The sequence below is a fragment of the Erinaceus europaeus genome, chromosome 16 (assembly GCF_950295315.1).
Source record: "Erinaceus europaeus chromosome 16, mEriEur2.1, whole genome shotgun sequence".
NCBI classification, from domain to species: Eukaryota; Metazoa; Chordata; class Mammalia; order Eulipotyphla; family Erinaceidae; genus Erinaceus; species Erinaceus europaeus.
The window spans coordinates 19,809,037-19,833,238 of NC_080177.1; the positions used below are offsets into that span (position 1 = coordinate 19,809,037).

Genomic DNA, 24,202 nt, shown 5'->3' on the forward strand with positions numbered 1-24,202 from the left:
AGAGAGAGGCAGACAGAGAGGCACTACAGCATTGAAGCTTCTCCCTCCGTGCCGTGGGCTTGGGGGCTCCAATGTGGGTAGCATGAATGGCAAAGCAGATGCCTTCCCAAGTGAGCTGTATCACCAGCCTTTGGAGGCTTTCACCTTTGAAGATGTAGCCACAGGGAGATATATGCCTTCTCTCAGATTCAGGAAGTTTTCTTCTACTTAGAGTTTGATGAGATTTTTAAAAATTGTTTATGTATTTATTCCCTTTTGTTGCCCTTGTTATTTTATTGTTGTAGTTATTATTGTTGTCATCATTGTTGGATAGGATAGAGAGAAATGGAGAGAGAGGAAGGGAAGACAGAGAGGGAGAGAGAAAGATAGACACTTGCAGACCTGCTTCACTGCTTGTGAAGCAACTCCCCTGCAGGTGGGGAGCTGGGGGCTCGAACCAGTCCTTGCGCTTCGCACCATGTGCTCTTAACTTGCTGAGCTACTGCCCTACCCACCTCCACCCTTTTTTTTTTTTTTTTTAAGAATGAGTGTTAAGTTTTATTAAATGCCTTTCCAACTTTCATTGATAGGATCATGTAATTGAAGTTTTTGTTTATTTGGTTTTGAGTTTTTCCTTTTCTTTTTTCTTCAGTTGTCCACCTGTTGTATGACACTGATTCAAAATTTGGACTATTTTCTGGGAGAGATAAACTACTTGCTGAACAATTTAACCCTTTTTAAAAAAAATCATCTTTACTTATTGGATAGAGACAGCCAGAAATCAGGAGGTAAGGGGGAGATAGAGAGGGATAGAGACAGAGAGACACCTGCAGCCCTGTTCCACCACTTGCAAAGCTTTCCCTCTGCAGATGAGGGAAGGGGGCTTGAATCTGGGTCTTTGAACACTGTAACATGTGCACTCAACCAACTGCACCACCACCCAGCCCCTCACTTTAACACTTGAAATGCCTGCTTTTAAGCATGGACACTAGGGCTAATTTAGCAAACTACTAAGATAGCATGCTTTGCTCAGGACTCTATCCCATCATCTTCTTTCTGTCCCTTCAGTACTTGTAGAGTTTATCCCTACACAGAACATTACTCAGCAAAAACTTCAAAGCTCCCATGAAGGGCTCTTCCTACACTACAATCTTTCAGAGCCCATCACACAAAATTCTAGTCACCTCTGCCCCCCCGCCCCCCAACTCTGTATTTTGTCTTCTCACCTCCAGGGTCTCACCAGCTCTGGGTTCCTCCCAATGCTAGCCTAGAGGTTACCTGTGAGCAAGCTTGGCAGTGATTGGTTGCTTCCTTTCCCCACAGAGGTTAGAAAGCTCTGCTGGTTGCAAACTATTGTATTTACTGTTGAATGTGAAACATTAATTCCCCAATAAAGAAATTAAAAAGAAAAAAGAAAACTCTGCTGGCTCATCTCTCAGTGCCAAGATGAGTCACGACTGGCTGCGTTGCCTGTTGTGATGGCTCCCTGGGAACAGAAGGCAGAACTTTTCCCCAATGCAACTTAAGCACACTCTCACCAGATTTCTTTCAGCTTGTCCTAAAGTCACTTCACCTACCTTGCTATTTTGGTTAAAAACAACTTGCAGGGTGCAGGTGGTGGCATACCTGATAGAGTACACATGTTACCATATTCAAGAGCCAGGGTTCAAGTGCCTGGTCTCTGAAAGTGGTAGTAGAGGTACTGTGTCTCTCTCTACTCTCTCTCTCTCTCTCTCAAAAAAAAAAAAAAAAAAAAGCTTGCAGGAGCAATGAAATCATAATTACAGGCACTAAGTCCCACCAATAACTTTGGTGGCAAGAAAAGAAAAAACAGGGGGGCTGGGCAGTAGCTCAGTGGGTTAAGCTCACATGGCGCAAAGCACAAGGGCCAGTATAAGAATCCTGGTTCAAGCCCCCATCTCCCCACCTGCAGGGAAGTCGCTTCACAAGTGGTGAAGCAGGTCTGCAGGTGTCTATCTTTCTCTCCTCCTCTCTGTCTTCCCCTCCCCTCTCGATTTCTCTCTGTCCTATCCAACAACAACAATAACTGTGACAACAATACCAATAACAACTACAACAAGCACAACAACAAGGGCAACAAAATGGGAAAAATGGCCTCCAGGAGCAGTGGATTCATAGTGCAGGCACCGAGCCCCAGCAATAACTCTGGGGGCAAAATAAATAAGTAATAACTATAAGAAAGAAAGAAAGAAAGAAAGAAAGAAAGAAAGAAAGAAAGAAAGAAAGAAAGGGAAAAGAAAACATGCATAGGTGGGGGCCAGGTGGCGGTGCACCTGACTAAGCTCACATATTACAGAGTGCAAGGACGCAGATTCAAGCCCCTTGCCCCCACCTGCATTAGGAAAGCTTCACAAGTGGTGAAGCAGTGCTGCCAATCTCTCTCTCCCTCCCCCTCCCTTCTCAATTTCTCTGTCTCTATCCAATCCTAAATAAATAAAAATATTTTTATTGCATAGGATTGTGACTGGAAAGGGCACAGTCATGGAATCAGAGGATATCTGGGACCTCTGCACACCTTAGCTCTAACTGCCAGAAAATGGCAATAAGAATGAAGAGCCCAACCTCCACTCTGCTGTGTGGCTGGGAGGGATGACCTAGATAGTGCAGGTGATGATACTCATTATATCATAGCAAACCGACCCTGGAGTGGCCTGTCATTCTTTGGGGAGGGGCAAACTTCTGACGGACCTTTCTGCTCTTGCTATGATTCTCCATCTAGAGGCTCACGTCTCTCTCCAACCTGTTTCTCCATCTGGATGACTTCAAAATATTCCAGCAAAGCCACCTGGAAACCCTAGAACGAAATTGTAGAAATGCTATGCTTGAATGAACTCACAGCCCCACCACCATCCTGAAGTGACTACAAAATGCTTTGCGTTTGGTTGTAGAGATCGCTTCAGCTGAAAAACATAAAATGACAGAGCACCACACCCCAATTTCTTGCACAATCGACTAAAGCATCCTTTCCTTTCTCAGGGCCACCTGGAGCCACAGGAAGTCCAGGGGAAAAGGGAGACCCTGGTGAACTGGGACTGACCGGAAATGAAGGTCCCTCAGGACAGAAGGGTGAAAAGGGGGACAAAGGGGACGTGTCCAACGATGTGCTCCCAGCAGGTGAGAGGTAGATAGAAGGTGGAAACTGTGCCTGCTAGCCCAGTGTGGACAAGACAAAATGTGGGTTCTAAAAATTCATGTCTTGGGGTTGTAGAACCTGCATGGAGATCTGGGTTCTCCTGATTTGAGCCCCATGCTGTCCACCAGCCAAGGGGTATGCTTCACCAGTGGTGAAGCAGGTCTGCAGGTCTCTCTCCCTCCCCCTCGGTCCCTCCCCCTCTCAATTTCTCTCTGTCCTATCAAATAAAACATTGGGGGTGGGGGAGAAGGAAAACATGGCTGCAGGAAGCAGTGGATTCATAGTGTCAGCACTGAGCCTCAGTGATAACCCTGGAGGCAAAAATTAATTAATTAAAATAAATCATGAAAACTTATATCTAACCATCCTGGTTGAATTGAATTTAGAATGAAAGAAGCCACTTTTCTCCAGGATACCCAAGTAACTGTTCAATCCAGAATAAGGTAAGGAAGCAGGCAATTTCAGATCACCAGACAGGGGCCAGGGAAATAGTTCACTTGGACAGTGCATTCACTGCTATGCCATGAACACAACCCAGGTTTGAGCCTGGCCTCTACCACACTGAAGGAAATGCTGTGGTCTCTTTCAGTCTCTCTCTTTGTTTTTCTGCTTCTATCCTAAAAATAAATACATGAAATAAGATCAACAGATAGAAGACACAAGCAGTACCTTCACAGTCAAGGCTGGGACATCCTCAGACACTGTCCTTCGCCTTTTGACACAAAATCAAGGTCAGCGCCATGGCTAGTCTTCTCTGACATCTGGGAGAGAGGAGGCAGAAGAAATAGATGTCTCAGAAGTAGATGACAATGAACGGATGGCCACAGAAGAGGGCAGAGCAGACAGTTGTAGAAGCACAGCACTCTGGAGACCATTTCAAGCAGAAAAACACAATTTCATGTATCCAGTGAGCCAGGATTGAATGGCAGAGTGGTTGGTCCACCGATGAATGAGGGACTTTGCCAATAATTGGGAATATGACTGAAAAAAAAAATAAAACATCCATCTGTTCTTAAGAATGTAGAGTGATGGGGGTGGTGACTCAGTGGGAGAGCACAGGACTGGCATGTCCAAGGCCCCGAGTCTCAGCTCTGGGACCACCTGTGCCAGAGTGGTGCTGTGACCTCCTCAGAACAATAGACTGGAGAACAGCTTGCCTGGTTGGCACAACTGTGCTGCCATGCCACACAGCCCAGATTTGAGCCTGTCCCCCACTGTCAGGAGCTTCTGTGCTGTGCTATCTCCCCCTCTCTGTCTCTCTATGTGGGGGGGGGGGAGTCAGCCTGGAGCAATGAATTCCTCTCCCCCATAACAACAAAAATGAAAGACAATTTTATTTTTCCAAGGTTATCACGAGCTCTGTGCCTACACTATGAATCCAACTGCTCCCGTTGGCCATTTTTTCCTTTTTTTTTTTTCTTTCTTTCTGTTTTTATTAGATAGGGCAGCTAGATAGAATTTGAGAGGAGAGGAGAGGGGGAAATAAAGAGGGAGAGAGAGAGACACGTGCAGTGCAGACCTGCTTCACCACTTGTGAAGCAGCCCTCCTGCAGCTGAGGATGGGGGCTTGAATTCCAGGTCATTGAACATGGTAATGTGGGTACTTAACCAGGTGTACCACTGTCCACTCCCCCCCAAGACAATTTTTTTTAAATGCTTTTTCCAAACATCTGCTCCTTTTCCTGGATTGACTTGTGTCTAAGTAAGGTAGTAAGAGTTCACGGTTTTGGAAACTAACAGTTGTTTTACTCTTATCTCAATCCCTGAGGTGAAGCACGGTGCCTATTAAACCCTCTAAACTCCTTTATCTTCCCTGTAGGCTATGGGAGCCTGAGGCCTTTTTAACTATAAGTAGATTGTCTATCTTTTTTATTATTTTTTAAATTATTATTTTGTTTATTATTATACATTTATTTATTTATTAGATAGAGACAGCCAGAAATCAAGAGGGAATGGGGAGATAGAGAGGGTGACAGACAGACAGACACCTGCAACCCTGCTTCACCACTTGTGAAGCTTTCCCCATGCAGGTGGGGACTGCAGGCTCGAACCTGCATCCTTGCGCATTGTAATGTATGCTCTCTACCAGGTGCACCACCACCAGGCCCCAAGATTGTTAGATAAAACAGGGTGGGGGATAGATTGCAGCATGGTTATGCAAAGTGACTCCCATGCCCAAGGGTCTGAAGTCCTTGGCCTAATCCCCGCCCCCACGCCTGCTGGAGCTGAACTGAGCTGTACTCTGTGGCCCTGTGTTTCTAAATAAATACTGATTTCTGAGGGGACTATCCACCCTTTTTCCTAATTGATTACCAAAAACTATCTGAAGGCTCCTGACCATTGGGAGTGTAGATTTTTATCCCGAGTCACCTGGTCACTCTCTGCCCCCTGAGGTCAGTGTTCCTCGCTGCTATTGCCTAAGGAGACAACAGCAGTGGGAGACACACAGTTGTAACTTGGTGAGGCTCCAGTCCTCCGCCAGCAGTCTTTTTATTGATAAAACTCAGCCCGGAGGTGATCTTCCAAATGGCAGACTGCTGGACTGGTAACCAGCTGCTCCCTGAGTAGATACGGACTTTTGGTCCCAGGAATTTCTCCTTAAATCCGTCTGTCCATGAGCCATACGTGTTTGCACTCACCCATGGCTTGGTGGGTTCCTGGAGTGATGCTAGTCTTACTTTGCTGTGTTCTCAAGCGACCCTCTTTTGCTATTCCTGGGTGACCAGGAGAGCATAAAACAGCTGCTCCTTTTTCTTTACCCCCACATAAAACTTGTCTCTGATGATGGCTTTTAAAAATCACTCTTCTCTTTCCTTCTGTCTCTGTCTCTGTCTCTCTCTCCAGGTGCCAAAGGTGACCAAGGCCCACCTGGCCCACCTGGGCCCCCAGGCCCTCCAGGTCCCCCTGGCCCCCCTGGAAACAGAAGATCAAAAGGCCCTCGGCAGCAGAACATGTTCAACGGCCAGTGCTCAGGTTACCACCCCAGCCCTGGGAGCCCCTCTCCACCTATCGATCTCCCCTCTTAAGCTACACCCAGTTTTATGAAATGGCATGTGGACGGGGAGGAGGGTACTGTCAGAGAGTTCCCACTTGCCTGTGTTCCTGGGAGAACTGAGCAGCTGCCCCAATCTAGGGGGGCAGCAGAGGGTAGGGAATAAGTGGCTGTTTTAGAGGTGAGCCTCCCATCAGCTGCTCCCTATCCTATCATCTCCCCTCCGACTATTTTTCTTCCTGCCATACCCAGCATCCTGCTCCCCGACACAGTGTCAAAGGCTGAACTGCTCATTTTAGAGAGGCATGGCAGGTGCTAGGGTGGGGTGGGGATGGTGGTGGGGAAGCTGGGGCGGGGGAGGGGGTTGTGAGTTTCAGATTAGCCCCTCCCCACAGATGGAGCAGTGCTAAGTTCCGAGTGCCAGCCATGTGCCAGGCGTGGGGCTCAGCACAAAGCTCAGTTCACTCTTGCAAGAGCTGTATGAGGTGGGGGATGGGGTCACTATTGATGCCCCTTTGCAGGGACCAGACTGAAGGCCCAGAGAGTTCGGGAACTTGTCTCAGGTCATGCCTGAATAAGTGACAGAACTAGGACTCCAAAGGTGTAAAGTCTGCCTCGGAGACTTCCTTTCCTGAGCTGGAAATCTAGGCGTGGAGTTTAAGCTAACCTCAGGCCAAGCCCAAGGATTCTGAGATCTACTGCATGAATGGGGTGGCTGTGGGGTTAGAAATGAATCAGAAAGGGGGCCAGGCAGTGGTGCATCTGGCTAAGCGCACACATTATAGTGCACAAGGACATAGGTTCAAGTCCCTAGTCCCCACCTGCCAGGGGAAAGCTTTACAAGTGGTGAAGCAGGGTTACAGGTGTCTTTCTGTCCCCCTCCCTCTCAAATTCTCTCTGTCTCTATCCATATATATATATGAGTCAGAAGTCTAGAATCCTATTGGTGGAAAGTGCTTCCTCCCCAAAGAAGTGACCAGGGACCTGCTCAGCTAGGCTGTGATTAGGCACAGCTTGGGGTGGGGTGGGGGCTTGGCCCACCTCCTTTGCTATGGATTCACTACCACTTTGCCCAAGTCTCTAGTTCTGCTTCGCATGCCCTTTGCTTCTTTGTTTTACCAGAGCACTGCTCAGCTCTGGTTTATGATGGTGCTGGGGCTTCAACCTGGGATCTCAGAGCCTCAGGCATGAAACTCCTTTGCAGAACTAATATGCTGTCTCCCTGGCTCCACACTCTGTTCTTCCTGGAAGATATTTTGGGGGCACGCACCCTACTAACAGAGTAGACAAATCTGTGCTTTCAAAGGTGTCATCACTTCTCCCACCTTGATAAGTGGGGACTGATAATCATTCTGCCCTGCAGTTAGCACAAGCCTCCGACTTATCCAAGCATCCTCCATGCTGTGTCTCTCTGCCCTCCATTAGTATCTGCTCTTTGTTTTGCTTCCCTCTGGAGAAACTGCTATGCCAGAGAGAAGGGGAAGTCTCACTCCAGCTTTCTGTGGAAGCCTGTTTGTTGAAGACACTGTCAGCCAGGGACTGGAGTACCTAGAGAAGCTCCCCTCTGCCTCTCTGCTGGGAGGCAGGGGCTGGACCCCAGAGTTGTGAAAAATGGCTTGAAATAAGAGGACATTAGCTTCCAGTCTGCCTCCAAGAAATGTGCCTGTGGTTGCCAGGCATCCTGCACCTGAACTTGGCCCTGTCTCCTGTCCAGTTCCATTTCCGTACACCCCACACCCCCGCCTCCACAGCTTTAAAAGCAGGCTGCTACAACAGGAATTAATGAGAGCCTTTTCTCCAGAGGAAGAACACGAGGGCCTCTCTGTACCTTTCTTGTGCAGAGCCATCATCATGCCTAAGTGGAAACCACAGGGGAACACAGAGGTCACAGGATTACAGGAAGGGTGCAGCTCTCCAGAGACAGAAGGACCTCAGAGAAATAGCCTCCTCCGGGGAGTTGGGCTGTAGTGCAGGGGGTTAAGCGCAGGTGGCACAAAGCACAAGGACCGGCATAAGGATCCCGGTTCGAGCCCCCGGCTCCCCACCTGCAGGGGAGTCGCTTCACAGGCGGTGAAGCAGGTCTGCAGGTGTCTCTGTCTTTCTCTCCCCTCTCTGTCTTCCCCTCCTCTCTCCATTTCTCTCTGTCCTATCCAACAACGACAACAACAATAATAACTACAACAATAAAACAACAAGGGCAACAGAAGGGAATAAATAAATAAAATAAATTAAAAAAAAAGAAATAGCCTCCTCCATCTAGAGAGAAGCTTTGAGATCACATAGGGACCAGCCTCTTTTTGATGATAAAGAGACCCCTTCATAGTGGAGAGACAGCTCACCCAGTAGAGTGCATATCTTACCATCATAAGGACCTAGTAATCTGATCCCTGCCCCACCCCACCCCCTGAGCACCACAGACAGCACCAGAGGGAAGTCCCATGGATATGGTGTCTCTCCTCTCTCAGTTCCTTTCTCTCTATCTAAAATAAAGAAGGGTGAGTGAGATTTTTTTTGTGTGTGTGGGAGAGAAACTCAGGTTTATTTATTTATTTATTTTTATTATTTTATCGGGGAATTAATGTTTTACATTCAACAGTAAATACAATAGTTTTTACATGCATAACATTCCCCAGTTTCCCATTTAACAATACAACCCCCACTATGTCATTTATCATCCTTCATGGACCTGTATTCTCCCCACCGGCCCACCCCAGAGTCTTTTACTTTGGTGCGATATGCCAATTACATTTCAGGTTCTACTTGTATTTTCCTTTCTGATCTTGTTTTTCAACTTCTGCTTGAGAGTGAGATCATCCCATATTCATCCTTCTGTTTCTGACTTATTTCACATAACATGAATTTTTCAAGGTCCATCCAAGATCGGCTGAAAACAGTGAAGTCACCATTTTTTTTACAACTGAGTAGTATTCCATTGTGTATATATACCACAACTTGCTCAGCCACTCATCTGTTGTTGGACACCTGGGTTGCTTCCAGGTTTTGGCTATTACAAATTGTGCTGCCAAGAACATATGTGTACACAGATCTTTTTGGATGGATGTGTTGGGTTCCTTAGGATATATCCCCAGGAGGGGAATTGCAGGGTCATAGGGTAGGTCCATTTCTAGCCTTCTGAGAGTTCTCCAGACTGTTCTCCACAGAGATTGGACCAATTGACATTCCCACCAGCACCCTCTCCAGCATTTGCTACTGTTACCTTTTCTGATGTATGACATTCTCACAGGAGTGAAGTGCTATCTCATTGTTGTCTTCATTTGCATTTCTCTGACAATCAGAGACTTGGAGCATTTTTCATATGTTTCTCGGCCTTTTGGATCTCTTCTGTGGTGAATATTCTGTCCAAGTCCTCCCCCCATTTTTGGATGGGGTTATTTGTTGTCTTGTTGAGTTTGGCAAGCTCTTTATATATGTTGGTTATTAAACTCTTATCTGATGTATGGCATCTTCTCCCATTCTGTGAGGGGTCTCTTGGTTTGGGTAGTGGTTTCTTTTGCTGTGAAGAAGCTTTTTAATTTGATGTAGTCCCATAGGTTTATGCTTGCCTTAGTCTTCTTTGTAATTGGATTCGTTTCATTGAAAATGTCTTTAAAATTTATGCGGAAAAGAGTTCTGCCAATATTTTCCTCTAAGTATCTGATAGTTTCTGGTCTAACATCCAAGTCCTTGATCCACTTGGAATGGGTGAGTGAGATTTTCATGCCTGGGGCTCCAAAGTCTCATGTTCAGTTCCCTACAACAGCAAAAGCCAGAGCTGTGCAGTGTTATGGTAAAGTAAAACAAAGTGAAATAAAATGGAAGGAAAAAGTCAGTCCAGGGACTGTGGAATCATGCACGTATAAGGTCCCAGCATCAAACACACATATACATAGAAGAAACCTTCTCAGAGGGGCCGGGTGGTGGCGCACCTGGTTGAGCACACATGTTACAATGCACAAGGACTCGGGTTTGAGCTCCCAGTCCCCACCTGCAGGGGGAAGCTTTGCAAGGGGTAAAGCAGAGCTGCAGGTGTCTCTCTATCTCGCCCTCTCTGTCTCCTCTTTCCCTCTGGATTTCTGGCTTTCTCTATCCAATAAATAAGTAAAGATAATTAAATTAAAAAAAAAAAAAGAAAGAAACCTTCCCAGGTTATTGTGTGACAGTAGAAGTATTCATCGTCTAGCTAGTGGCCGTGGGGGACTTGGAGCTCCTCAGAATTTGTCTGGGCAGTTGGGCCTGGCCTTTCTCAAAAAGTTGAAGTTGTTCTAGTCTACCCCAGGCCAGTGCCCCTACAGCCGATGTGCTCCCCCCATCCTCCTCCCCAGCTCACAGCTAACCATGTCCCTTGCTCCTCCTGCCCTGCTTCCACCCCCATCTCCCAATGATGAGAGTGTTAAGGAAACAGTGGCAAGCCAAGGAGGACTGAGTGCCACTCAGGCGTAGCTGCAGCTGATGGTGAACCAGGTGACCCCACTCCAGACCTGACAGGAGCATACTGGGGTATGGGGGGTGGGGATCATAAGAATGGGGCTGGAGCCTCTTCCACTGTGATTCCTGCCCCCTCAAATTCAGGAAGAGAGGGAAGAGCAAGCCAGCCCATCCTGACCTCCCTATAAACATCAGGAAAGTGCAGCCTTGATGGAGATGCCAGGGAGTTGTCAAGCTGAGCGTTTGAAGGGGTGGGGTGGGCTGAGGTGGCCACCCGGTTCTCCCCACATCCACTGCATCTGCTCTGACCCATGTCCTTGCAGGCGAGACATGTGCTGCCCCCAACGATGATACTCTGACTGGGAAAGTGGATGAGAAAGCCGGTGAACGCCTCTCCCTGCAAGCAGGTGGGGAAGTAGTGGCCCCATTTCCCATGTTCACAAGCCGGAAGGGATGCTCCCCCCACCCCACAGTCAGAGCTGCTGTGAGGTAACCCTTCCTTCTCCCCCTCTGGGCAGAGTCCATGATCGCCGCCATTGGAAACCCCATGCACTTACTCAAAGTCTCAGAGACCTTCGGGACGTGGATCCGTGAGTCTGCCAACAGGAGCGATGAACGCATCTGGGTGACAGAGCATTTCTCAGGTGCTTTGGAGCAGACGGTATCCCCCCACCCCTCGGCCCTGGATTCCCCCTCTGCGCCTGCCTGGCCTTCGGGCTTAGCCCATCTCCATGTGGCTGGAACCCCTGCCCACTGGCACAGCAGGAATGACAAGTCTTACAGTTCAGGTCACAGGGACTGACCCACACCACCCCTGAATACAGTTTATCCAGTTTTAGGCAAAGTGCCCAAAGGGAAACAGACATGTCTGGTGCCCCCTTGAGAAAAGTCAGGGGAGATCTGGTGTAATAGCTCACTTGGGGGAGTCAGGTGATGACACACGTGGCTAGGTGCACACATTACAGTGTGCAAGGACCCAAGTTCAAGCCTTGGTTCCATCGACGGGGTGAAGCTTCACGAGTGGTGCTTTGCCATGTGTTCAAGTCCTGGCCCCCAACCCCCCCCCCAATATGGAAGGAAGCTTCACTCTTTCTCTGCTTCTCTGTCTTTAGGAAGGAAGGGAGGGAGGGAGGGAGGAATGAAGAGAGATAAATCAGGGGCAAAATCTTTCATACTGTTTAATTCAAAGGTCAGCACCTACCCAAGCTGGTGCTTTGGGTTTATCTGTTGGGAGTGGGGGTCAGGGGCATTGCACTGAACACATGACCCCCAGTGAGACAAAGTCAGGGATATTGATGGTGGGAGCCAGAGCCTCATTCCAGATAGAAGCCTCTGTCTTCACAGGTCAAACAAAATAAACACTGAGCTGGGTTGCTTCATGTCCTCAAGCCGAGCTGGTAGTGACTGCCCAGGTCCCCAGCTGAGAAGGCTTCTCTCAGAAAGAAGACTGCTGAGTTAGAGGTAGGGAACAAGAATAGGAGGACGCAGGAGGGGACTGGGCCATCACCAAGGACCTGCAGTCCTATCCCAGCACAGGCCTGTGTCAGCCTGCCAGCTTGATAGGCAGCCAGCCCCAAGCCGGACAGAGCAAGGGACCTGCAGCATCCCTGGGAAGAGCAAAGCCACCACACTGGGAAGATGGGTCAGGCATCCATGGAAGAGAACTGGACTTTGAGTTTGGGGTCTAGACTTTCCAAACTGGTCAAGGACCCTCCCAGTACACCTTTCTCTGTCATCCCCCACCCTAGCACCTTCACACCCACACAGACAAGCCCCAAGCTGTGTCTGCTCACTGGCCCCCTGGCTTTTCTCCCGTAGGCATCCAGGTGAAGGAATTCAGAGACCAGCCCTCACTGCTGAATGGCACCTACTCGCTCATCCACCTCCCCTATTACTTCCACGGCTGCGGGCACGCCGTCCACAACGGCTCTCTCTACTACCACAAGGGAGGCTCCAACACCATCGTCAGGTGAGTCTTCCAGAGGGCCCCACCTGCACCCCTGGCAGCAGCACCTGCTGGGTGCTCCTTTAAGTGCTCTGTGAGCCACATGGGCGTCTGGCTGCAGTTCTGGCACATGTGTCCCCAGCACCCGTCGTGGGGACACCCATGTCCCCACAGTCAGAGGTTGAGGCAGATGCACTGACTGAATGAGCCACGGCTGCCACGTGACCCGTGTCTCAGATTCTGTTGGGAGTGGGGGCGCATCTATAAGTGGTCAAAATAATTGAATGCTGACAGGCCGCCTCTCCTCTGCCAGCAGTTTGGGGGCGGGGGGTGGCGGTGGCACTGCATGGCCATGCCCAGGGCCACAACCAAGACTTCTGGGCTCTCCACAAGAACTGTTGACATTCTGACTGTTCTGTGCTTCTAGATCGGGGTGGAGAAACTTTTTTTCTGCCCAGGGTCACTTGGATATTCATAACATGGTTCATGGACCATTAAAGATTGTCAGCTTATTCATCAGTGCTTCATAGAACCTCACCTCCCCAAAGCCTCGCCCCACTAGGGAAAGAGGGAAACAGGCTGGGGTATGGATCGACCTGCCAACAGCCATGTTTAGCAGAGAAGCAATTACAGAAGCTAGACCTTCCACCTTCTGCACCCTTTAAAGAATTTTCACTCATACTCCCAGAGGAGTAAATGGTAGGGGAAGTAAGTCAGAGGGCTCTGTACACCCCACCCCATTTCACCAGGACCCAAAGCTTTTTCACCAGAAATCTTTTCTTTTCTGTTTGTTTTTAATAGCATCAATGAAAGGGAAGCGAATTACCAGAGGAATCCAAGCATGGTGTCTTTTATGTGAGAGAAAAAAGGGGAAAAAGAAAGACACCCAGAAATAATAATAGGTGTAGAAAGGAACTGAATGAAAGATTTGAAAAAATGGGGAGAAACACACACATACATAGATATAGATATATAGATAGTTATGCGATCAGCCCATATTGGTGACCTTGGGAGAACTCCTGCAGTTTCCAATGGAGGGGTTGGAGACACGGGGCTCTGGTGGTAAGAATCATATGGAATTATACCACTATTATCTTATTATTTTATAAATCAATATTAAATCACTAATTAAATTAAATTTTAAAAATAAGTTCCTATAGTCACAAAAACAGTTGTCAGTTTAAACATTAGCACCTAGTGTTGCTATGAAAAAAAAGTTCCTAGATTTGTTGAATTTGTTTCCTTTTCTTAAAAGTCATTTTTTAAATTTTTGATTAATAGTGGTTTACAAGCTTGCAAGATTACAGGGTATAATTCCACACCGCACTCACCATCCAAGTTCTGGGTCCTTACTGCCCCAACCATAACCACCACCGGTCTCACATCTTAGTGTGTTTGCTTCTGTGTTTGTTTGTATTCAGTTTTGTTTTACAAGTTCATGTGCTTCTATCCTCTTGAGTCCACATGTGTGTGAAACCACCTGGTACAAATTGTTGAACTGTGAATCCCACTCCTGGGTTACCTTAACAGTACTTCCCATAGGCCAGATGTTCCCCACCCCTGATCCTAAAAGAAGTCAGTTGATGGGCTAATGAGGCAAACGCAGGTCATCCTGGACCAACCACAAGGGCGGTAGACTCAGTCAGGTTCTAGCCTCCTGCCTGCTGGCTGCATACCTTTGCAGAGGAGACACCACTCCCTGAGCTAGCCATGTCCTCAGTGCAAGGGATGCATGAGGGCCTCTGCAGCCCACTGACAAACATCCTGCCTAAAATAACAGTTCCAGTATCATAAAAGGTGTGGTCTTAGTCGTTCAGAATAAGGGACAAGGACCTTGGGGGAGGACAAGGTTCCCTGTCACCCTCCTCCTCAGTGAGGTCGGTCACAACAGCTTGATGGCATTGGAGCTCTCAGGTCAGGGTGGGGTGGATTTCCTGTCAGGCATAGTTGGCGGCTGCAGTGGCCTCATCCTCTCCTCTGTCTCTCTCTTTACCAGAGTCCCTCGGTAATCTCCAAGACTCCCAGCCATCTCATTTGGGCTCAGCTACTGTTAAGGGAAGAGAGCAACTTACACACTTCCTGTTCAGAAGTCATGCCCCAACGTGACTTGTGGCATGTCTCCTCATTGAAGTCTATAGCACTTGGCTGCCTTATAGAAACAATTACTTGGGGAAGGGGGTGTTCTGAAGTGAAAGAACCCTATAAAGCAGAGTGGCAGGGCCTTCCTACGCAGGCCTCTCATTATCCCCTAGTTTCCACTCATACTTAACTTCGGGGTTTCTTAATTTACCTCAAATTAGTCAGGCTCAGTAGGTAGTTGTAGTCACAAACTTGCTCAATGGCACCCTCTAGTGGTTTCTCTTTTTCCCCTGCAGTAGATAGCTTTTAACTAACAGGGCTTAGATTTGGAGTCAGTCCACTCGGATAACCTTTTTAGAGTCCTGTACTGGGGAAGTCAATGAACTGACCAAAAAAAAAGACTTCATAGCCACAGCTTGACATCATCTTATCCCTGGCTGGTGACTTTCTTTTTCATTTAGAGGACTGTGAAAGTTTGTTCTTAAAATCCCAGATCAGAGAGCGGGGGGGAGATAGTATAATGTTTATGCAAAAGGACTTTCATGCCTGAGGCCCTGGGGTCCCAGGTTCAGTCCCCAGCACTATCAAAAACTAGAGTTGAGCAGTGCTCTGGCTGAAAACAAAAACAAAATCCCAGCTCAGAGAAGAAGAAAAACCTTCCTTCCCTGTTAATCCCCCCCCCCCCATACACACACCCAAACTAGAGAACCTAAAACAGGTGTTCACGCATATTCCTCGGCCATGGCATCTCCTTTTCTCCTTCATTGGCCGAAGGAAAGGACTGGACTAGAGTGTCTGTTAAGGCCCCTTGAGACCCTAAGAGGACACCCCGGATGGCCAGCAAACACCTGAGGGCTCTTAATGTTATGGCACCTTCCTGGGCTCACTAGGCTGGCAAAAGAGTTTATTCCAACTCTGGCAGACTCTCTCAACACTGCAGGACTGTCTGTGTTTCGTCTGCCCTAATGTCCTGCTGGTCACAGCTTTGATCTCACTCAGGATGCAGAACCCAAAGTCCCTGCCCAGTTTCTCAGAAGAACCTAAAACAAACCACCGTTGTCTACACAAATGGTGACTCCTGTCTTCCTCTCTCTCCCCTGACACATATTTCAGATTCGAATTCGGCAAGGAGACATCCCAAACACTGAAGCTTACAAATGCCTTGTATTTTGACCGGAAATACCTCTTTGCAAACTCCAAGACTTACTTCAATTTAGCTGTGGATGAGAAGGGGCTCTGGATCATCTACGCATCCAGCGTGGATGGCTCCAGCGTTCTCGTGGCCCAGCTGGACGAGAGGACCTTCTCTGTGGTGCAGCATATCAACACCACGTACCCCAAATCCAAGGCCGGCAATGCCTTCATAGCCCGGGGGATCCTCTATGTCACTGACACCAAAGATATGCGGATAACCTTTGCCTTTGATTTGTTGGCAGGGACACAGATCAATGCAAGCTTCGATTTGAGAACTTCCCAGTCTGTTCTTGCCATGTTATCCTACAATATGAGGGACCAGCATTTGTATTCCTGGGAAGATGGTCATTTAATGCTTTACCCCGTGCACTTCTTGTCACCTACATTAGAGCAGTGATGGCAAGTATTCTCTCCCCCTCAGTTTCATCCTATGTTGTCTGTGACCATTTCTAGCAACAGAAAATTCATCTTTAAGGATAGTCAGACAAGGAGTTGTAAACACTCACAAGTGTTTGTATGGCTGGGGAAGCTTCATCACTCTCAGGGTCTTTGGCAGTAAAGGGCAGGCTGGAAGTTGAATGACTGAGATTAGATGATCCCTCCAAAAATAGCTAAGCTGGTCACCTTTCCCTCTCAAGTTTCTTCCCCCCTATGCCCCCCAGCCGCCATTTCTTTTGGAAATGGCAGCTGAGGTGACCAGCAAGATTCCCTCCACCTCTAAGGAAGTCTGTGATTCTGTGCTGTTGTTATAGTTACAACTTCTATCTATAGGAGGGTGTTTTATCTGCTTGTTCACCATGTGTTGAGCAAATCTACCTTTGAGTTGATAAGCCGGCTTGCTAGAGCAATGACTTCCTTAGCCCTGACTCCCGTGTGGAGCCTCAGGAAGCTGCGCAGACATTGTGAGGCTGTGCACGTCCCCTGTTACCAGAGGTTTATACCCTTTCTCTGCACCTGTGCCTCCATTCCAGCACCAGAAGGGCCATCACCCTCAGCCCCTGATTGTCACACCAGGACTAGCAAAAAAGCCTGCATGCTCAGGGTCCCTTGAGCATGTTCTCTCCCTCCAGGTCCCTATCATTTTCTGACCAAACTGCTCTGCAGCTGTGGGTGAGCTACATTGAGTCCTTGAGCCTCGGCTGCTGGGCCACATATCTGCCTCTCCTCCCAGAGCACCCAGTTCTGCACAGAGAAGCAGGCGTGTGGCTGGCTGCAACCCAGGGTTTTCAGCAGAAAAACACATCACAGACATTTGTGAAGCCAGCCCACTACCTGTCATTGTACACAACATTTTATGAGAACAGATTCATAATATCACCCATGGCTGCTTGTGTCTGCAGTGGCAGGGTTTCGTGCCTGTCAGGGAGCTGAGTAGTCCCCGCCCCCCCAAGCCTAGGACATTCCCAATCTCACTCCTTAAACAAGTATGTGAGCCCCTGAACTGGAATATACAGTGAGTCTGCTTCTGAGGGCTTCTTTGAAAGAGCCTGCTGGTTATGCTTTTGGTTCATTCCAGACTGAGAGGGGGTGCTTTCTCTGGCTGATATTTCTGATAGAGAAGGAGGGTGAGGGCACCAGAAAGTTTAGTGGCTTCCCAAAACAAAACAAAACAAAACATCAAACTCTCCCCCCCCCCCCCCCGCCCCACCATAGTTTTAGAGAGTTTGATCTACCTTGCCGGATATAGATTATGATAGGGAAGAGTATCTGAAACTTTTAAACTAGGCCTAAATCCGTCCACAGTGGTCCTGTTCCTGCTTCTATGCCTTATTAACAGAAGCATTTACAATGTTTTAATCTCCTCACACTCCCCCTACAGACACACACACACACACAAATACATAGGCAGCTGTTAGGGACTTTTCTATTTTGTGTTCTCCAAATAAAGGGTGTGTGAACCTTACCCTACAGGCGCACTTTTTAAATTAGATTTACTATGTGGTGTCATTGGAGCTTTTTAAAAATGCTCTTTTCAGAGTCATGCTTTTAACAAAGTAAAATAGTGCTTCACGCTCAAGATCAATATGTCTAATGGTTTTTAGACTTGTAAAAAAATTCATCTAGGTTTCACTATTGCAGACACACGGAACTGGAGAGGAGTTTCATGTAATAGTCATTGATATTTTAGTAACTGTGGTAGTAATATATATGGTAGTAATATATATGATCCTAATTGTAAATATGGCAGCAACCAAGAGAGTGGTTGCTGGATCATCTCTAATCCCATTTAGAGACGAGCTTTCAGAACCCCCACTCTTGATATCTGATCTACTTTGGCTTTCTTAGTTGTGGTTAAGGAATCAGATGCTCACCACTAGAACAGTTGTTAATACTGGGATTTTTTTTTTCTTTACTGTGACAGCATAATAGAAGGATCACTGAGTTAGATTAAGATTTAGTGGGTAACTTTATAATGTCTTGACTAGTAAAAAAAAATTTGATTTTACGTCTTTCCTGCACACAGCACTTGCTTTAAAAAAGAGAGAGGTTTGGGGCCAGTCAGTGGCACACCTGCTTAAGTGCTCACATTACAGTGTGCAAGGGCGCAGGTTCAAACCCTGGGTCCCCACCTGCAGGGGGAAAGCTTCATGAGTGGTGAAGCAGGGCTGCAGGTGTCTCTCTGTCTCTCTATCACCCCCTCCTTCCCTCTTGATTTCTGGCTGTCTCTATCCAATAATAAATAAATAAATATATTTTAAAAGAGAGAGGTTTGTGCTCACAATACAGCCATGCACAGCCCAATGTTATACTAAGTCAAGATACTGTTCCTAGAAGTTTGCGTTGTTTTGTTTTTCTCTTTTTGTAACCAAAGTTGCTTTAACAGTACTTTGCTAATAGCAGCATTGCTGACGTAAGAATCAAACCAGATAATGCTTTAATTTTTCTTTATCTCAAGGAGATAGCTTCTTCTCCCCCTTCCCCAAAAGTAAATAAAAACCATCCCTTCTGCCCTCAGAGGTCAGCTGGGCCTTATTTCAAAGCATTTTCTCACAACTGATAGCGAGTAAGCTGTCCTGCTGCTCAGACTCTGCAGGTGGTTGTGGTCTCAGCAAATCAATAAGCACAGGTGTAATGATAGTGACAGCAGCTTGTGTTCTTATCTTAGACACCTCCACAGGCTTATCCCCTCCAAGGTCATGGGGTAAAATGACAGATGAGACACTTTGATTTTTGAAGAGTCAGGCGTCACTTTCCAGCTAGGCAGAAGATGTCTTGGCTGGGACTATCAGAGCTCAAACCTTTGGGAAGAGCAGTGGTTGGTGGGAATTTGGGGTTTCCATCCAGCTGCTGCGACCTCATGTGGCACACTATTTAAAGCCATAAATTTCGGGGCCAGGTGGTGGCACACCTGGTAGAGTGTACATGTTAACAGTGCACAAGGACTCAGGTTCAAGCTCCTGGTCCCCATCTGCAAGAGGTGACTCGCTTTCTACTCTCCTCTGAATTTCTTTTTGTCTCTATCCAAAATCAATAAATAAAAGCCATAACTTCCTAGCTATAACCACAGACTGAACAATTCTTATAACATGAATAATGGTGCCTTTCACTTTTTTGTTGTCATTTGTTTAACTCAAGTCAGTAAAATAATCATATGCTGAATGCAGTCACATTTTGGAAACACTATGATTATTTTTACCCTTGTCAGTTTACATGTAACATTTAACAAGAAGCAAACCCACACCATACTACAGGAGAATTACAGTGTTTGTCCCTATAGAGACTCTTGTAATATGTTAGCTCCTTCTGAACACTGAAAAAAGAAAAATCCTTGCTATAAATTGTTTCTCTATAGGGCAATGTGGGCAGTGGTGTTTTTTATTTTTCTATGTGAAATGAGAAATGCTCTGAAAATTCTGGTTCTTAATAAATTATAGTTTGGGCTTCTATGGCCTTTGGGGAACCAGAGTCAACCTATTGTTAGCCATCTTTACACCATGGTTTCTGCTAGGCATTTCATATTCTTTGTTTGGCCTAGTCACAGATGCTCAAGTAGAGAAGTTCTGGAGCCCGGTGGTGGCGCACCTGGTTGAGCGTACATGTTACAGTGCTCAAGGACCCGGGTACGAGCCTCCAGTCCCCGCCTGAGGACAGCTTTGCGAGTGGTAAAGCAGGACTGCAGGTATCTCTCTCTGTCTCTCTCCATTCCTATCACCCTCTTCCCCCTCAATTTCTGGCTGTCTCTATCCAATAAATAAATATATTAAAAAGTTTTTAAAAGATTTTTAAAATATTTATATTTATTCCCTTTTGTTGTCCTTTTTTTGTAGTTATCATTGATGTTGTCATTGTTGGATAGGACAGAGAGAAATGGAGAGAGGAGGGGAAGACAGAGAGGGGGAGAGAAAGACCTGCTTTGCCACCTGTGAAGCGACACCCCAGCAGGTGGGGAGCTGGGGGCTTAAACGGGGATCCTTACACCATTCCTTGCACTTTGTGCCACGTGCGCTTTACCCGCTGTGCTAACACCCAACTCCCCATAAAAAAAGTTCTTAAATGTCATCTGTCCTCTCTATTCAGTGTTTTTTTTTATCATAATATGGGGTGGGGGCTAATGGTTTACAGTAAAGTTGTTGGTACATTGGATACAATTTTTGGCTTATCTCACTTAACCTGATTCCTTTAAACTCCATCCAAAATGAGGCAGAGGAGATTAATGCTGAGTAATATTCCATTGTGTATATATACCACAACTACCCTGTCTGTAAATGTAGTGGACACTGAGATGCCGTCTGGCCCTGGTGCAGTAAACATGTAGCTGCCACTGTCTTTAGGCATTGCCTCCACTGAAAAGGCCACTTTGCCCAGAACTTGCCTTCTCATCCAAAGACCAAAGTGAGTATAAGGTCTAAGAGCAAACCAACTTGGAAGGCCATGCCAGTGTTAGAGTTCCCATGGTTCAGCCGAGGCTGTCACAGCCTGAGTGCAAACTTTTCCTTCTGTCCTTCCTGCTTATTCAACCAAGAACACTCTAAAGACCTCTTGCGATTAACTTCCACTCAGAGCCCACTTTGCCGGGAAACCCAGGCCAATGGAGAGCCATCAGGTAAAAGGCAGAATGAGTATTAATCTCAACAGCAACAACATTTTTTCCATATGTCCCAGTGTGGAGAAGTTGTTTATCTGAACTTTAAGTTCAACTGGGAATCCAGTATTTATACTTGCGAAATCTAGCAATGCTAACTACATGGGGTCCCAGACAGAAACCGCTGAATGGGGTTTGCCACTAGGTCGTTCACCAGCCTGTTGCAATGAGGACACAATTGGAAGCAGAAGACTGAGCACAGATAGCTATTGGCACACTAAAGGGGTAGGGTAACACTTTCACTGATAAGCTGGAACCTTAGTTGATGTGGGAAGGTTTCGGGGTCTCTCTCTGGTGGGGTGGTCTCCAGGGGAAAGGTAACGAACTGGTTCTTTCTCGCTCACGACAGGGGTGACATGAAGTAAAAGACACCAGGGGACTCTTAGCGTGCCTAGAATCCATTTATTAGCAAAGTGGACATGAGTTAAATAGAAAAGCAATGAAGGGAATTATTGTTGAAATATGTCAGAAATTACAGGTTTCTTAATGGTCGGCATGCCCCTAAGGTAGGGAGCTGGTATGACAGGAATTGATGAGATACAAGACAGTTATTCTCCATGACACAAGCAACTTAATTATCCAAAGGTATTTGAGAGAAGTATAGGGGTTAAACCCGTAGGGTGAGACAGAGAGAAGATGAATATCAAAAAGCCATATAGTTTGAAATTTCTCTTGTCTGGGGTCTGAGGTGTGTGATGAAGTGTGTAATAAGGTGTGTTCTTCTGTGATCAGAAGGTGACTTTGAATAAGTGACTCTGCGGCCATGTGGCCTGCAGTTAATGGAGGGAAGTACTGGGGTTTCTGTTGGCCTGAGAGTCAAGAAGGAAAGAACCAAGTCTGAGTTTCCCCCTTATGCTCACCTCGGTTGAGAGAGACTTACCAAGAGGTTATCTTCTCAGACCTGCATCCAAGGACAGGGGTGGTTCTCCCTAAGCTCTATCAGGCTTACACATGGTCCCAACAGGAAGGATTATAATGGTTCATGTTATGTGTTGGTTGTTTGGAAGTAGGGAAACAGATTTGAAGGCTAATGAAGTTAGTTGTGGCTGTTGTTCAGCCTGATTAATTCTCTGCTTAAACAGAAAAGGCTGAGGGCAATTTATTGTTCATGGAGAAAAGCGTGGGGACAAGCAGGGCTTTCTGCGCACATGGAGTGAGGCTCCAGCTGCTCCGAATCGCAGGACGGGAAAGAGGACGCCAAGGCCCAGAGCCGGGACTTGTAGATCAGAGCAGCACTGCAGAGGGTGGTGAACCAAGGTAAGAGAGTAAGGGAGTTAAGCATGGGCTGTGGGCTGTGGGCTGTGGGCTGTGGGCTGTGGGCTGTGGGCTAGGGAATACAGTGTTGGCTACTTCTAAGTTGCAGTTTGCTAAGTATTTGTGGTTGACTGGAGAAAAGGTGAAATCCAAGGGTGGGTTACATCAAGTTTGTTGGCAAAAGTTATCTTGTAAGCCCTGATAATAAGTATTTCCAGTGTTGGGGGTGGTCACATGGTGGCCTCTGCTATAGCATGCAAATGCCTTAGTGTGTTTAAGAATGCTGAGATTTACAGGGTACTGTGATCATATGTCACACGGTTTTTCTTCAGAGGCTTTGTGCTTGTTTGGTTTTGTTTGTTGTTTGTTTTCAGCTTTGGCTGGTCATGGTAGAAGATTAAACCTGGGACTTCACAGCCTTTGGCATGAAAGTCTTTTACATTATTATCTTCATACCGTTTCCCCAACCAGATTTGTTTTTAATGTTCTTAAGTCCAACTGAGTAGGGTGTTGAAGATCTTTTTGGTTTTTAGTCAGTGATTCATATGCATTGTCTGGTCTAGCAGGTCAAGGGAGCACTGAGAAACTGTACAAAGTTTCATTGGTGGGAGCAAGTTGTCAAGAAACACCACAAAGCAGAGGAGTTAAGGTCAGGCCACTTCCCTTCAGGGGACAGCAGTGATGTCTCAGGTGACCTGCGGTCTCTACTGGCCTCAAAGGTAGTTCTGGGCTGACTGGATTAAGAATCCATTTCAAAGAGAGCTGATATGGTAAAATTTTGGTTTGGTGGCTTTCAGTGACTCCATTTTGAGCCTGTGGTCCTGCTTTTAGGAGGTGAGTAAGCCGTTCCTAGCTTTCAGCCGGGACAAAACCAGATAATGAGCTGTCATACCTGATTGTAAACCCCATGCAGTAAGCACAGCTGTGATAGTTTGGTCTACAAGGTGTGTTTATTTGGTCTTCACCTTCTGTGGTTCAGAGCTCCTAAAATCCCAGGAGGTCGACAAGGTATGGCTTGTTATGTTAACGAGGTGAAATTTGGAAGCCCACTCCCCCAACTGAAGAGCAGGGGCTGATTGCCACCTTGATTAGGGGGTGGACATTGTCCCAATCCTACGGAGTTGGGCATGGGGAAAGGGAGGTTGAAGGGTAAATCAGCTGCTGGTGACTTAGCTAAGCCTGTGTAATGGGACCTCCTGAGGGATGGTTTAGGGGCACTTTCCAAGCTGGAGAACACACAGAAATTTGGGGAGGTGCTCTATGAGGACATGGAAACTCTACCCCCCAACCCCAGGTATCTCTTCTGTCTGTCACATCCTGTTAGGAAAACTGGTTAGTAAATCAGCCAATTCTGTGAGTTTCTCTAGCGTTGTCATCCAGACGGCATCTGAAATTAGTGGATGCAAAGAACAGGGAACCAGACACTCTCCAGGCAGAGAGTGCTAGAATTGTGTTAGGGGTCCAGGCAGTGGTGCACCCAGTTGAATGGTTTAATGCATATGCTACCATGTGTAAGGATCTGGGTTCAAGTCCCCAGTCTGCACCTTCAGGAAGAAGATTTATGAGCTGTGAAGCAGGTCTTTCTCCCCCTCTCTATTCCTCACTGCCCCCCCCCATTTTGCTCTGTGCTATCAAGTGAAAAATAAGAAAAAAAAAAAAGATAAGATAATTGGGAGTGACGAAATCATCACACAGGCATCAAGCCCCAGCTATAACTCTGTTGGGGAGGAGAAAAAAAAATTTTAGATACCCAGCAGGTGCCTGAGAATTACATGGCAAGGGAAAATGATGCCGGGTGTCAGAAGTGCTGTGAGTGTGGTAGAAACATGAACCATACTTGGGGAGACACAAGTGGAGTGAACTTCCCTTAATCCTTGCATTTTTTTTTTTTGATGCAGTTATAAAAATAGAACTTTTTTCTTAATTTCCTGGTAGTTTGTTACTGTATAGAAATTCACTGCTGGTGGGAATGTCAATTGGTCCAACCTCTGTGGAGAACAGTCTGGAGAACTCTCAGAAGGCTAGAAATGGACCTACCCTATGACCCTGCAGTTCCCCTCCTGGGGAAATATCCTAAGGAACCCAACACATCCATCC

At 46.9% G+C, this 24,202-nt stretch overlaps 1 protein-coding gene across 1 annotated transcript in view; it reads left to right on the forward strand.

Annotated features, from left to right (window-relative positions):
- The window catches only part of GLDN (gliomedin), a 65,837-nt gene extending 45,840 nt beyond the window's left edge, over positions 1–19,997 (forward strand). The window contains exons 5-10 of the mRNA XM_007531893.3: positions 2,977–3,114; positions 5,978–6,106; positions 10,874–10,957; positions 11,069–11,194; positions 12,369–12,519; positions 15,688–19,997. Coding sequence (XP_007531955.2) covers positions 2,977–3,114; positions 5,978–6,106; positions 10,874–10,957; positions 11,069–11,194; positions 12,369–12,519; positions 15,688–16,165 — 1,106 coding nt within the window. The 3' untranslated portion in view covers positions 16,166–19,997. The remainder of the gene's footprint in view (positions 1–2,976; positions 3,115–5,977; positions 6,107–10,873; positions 10,958–11,068; positions 11,195–12,368; positions 12,520–15,687) is intronic.
- The last annotated feature ends 4,205 nt before the right edge of the window (positions 19,998–24,202 follow it).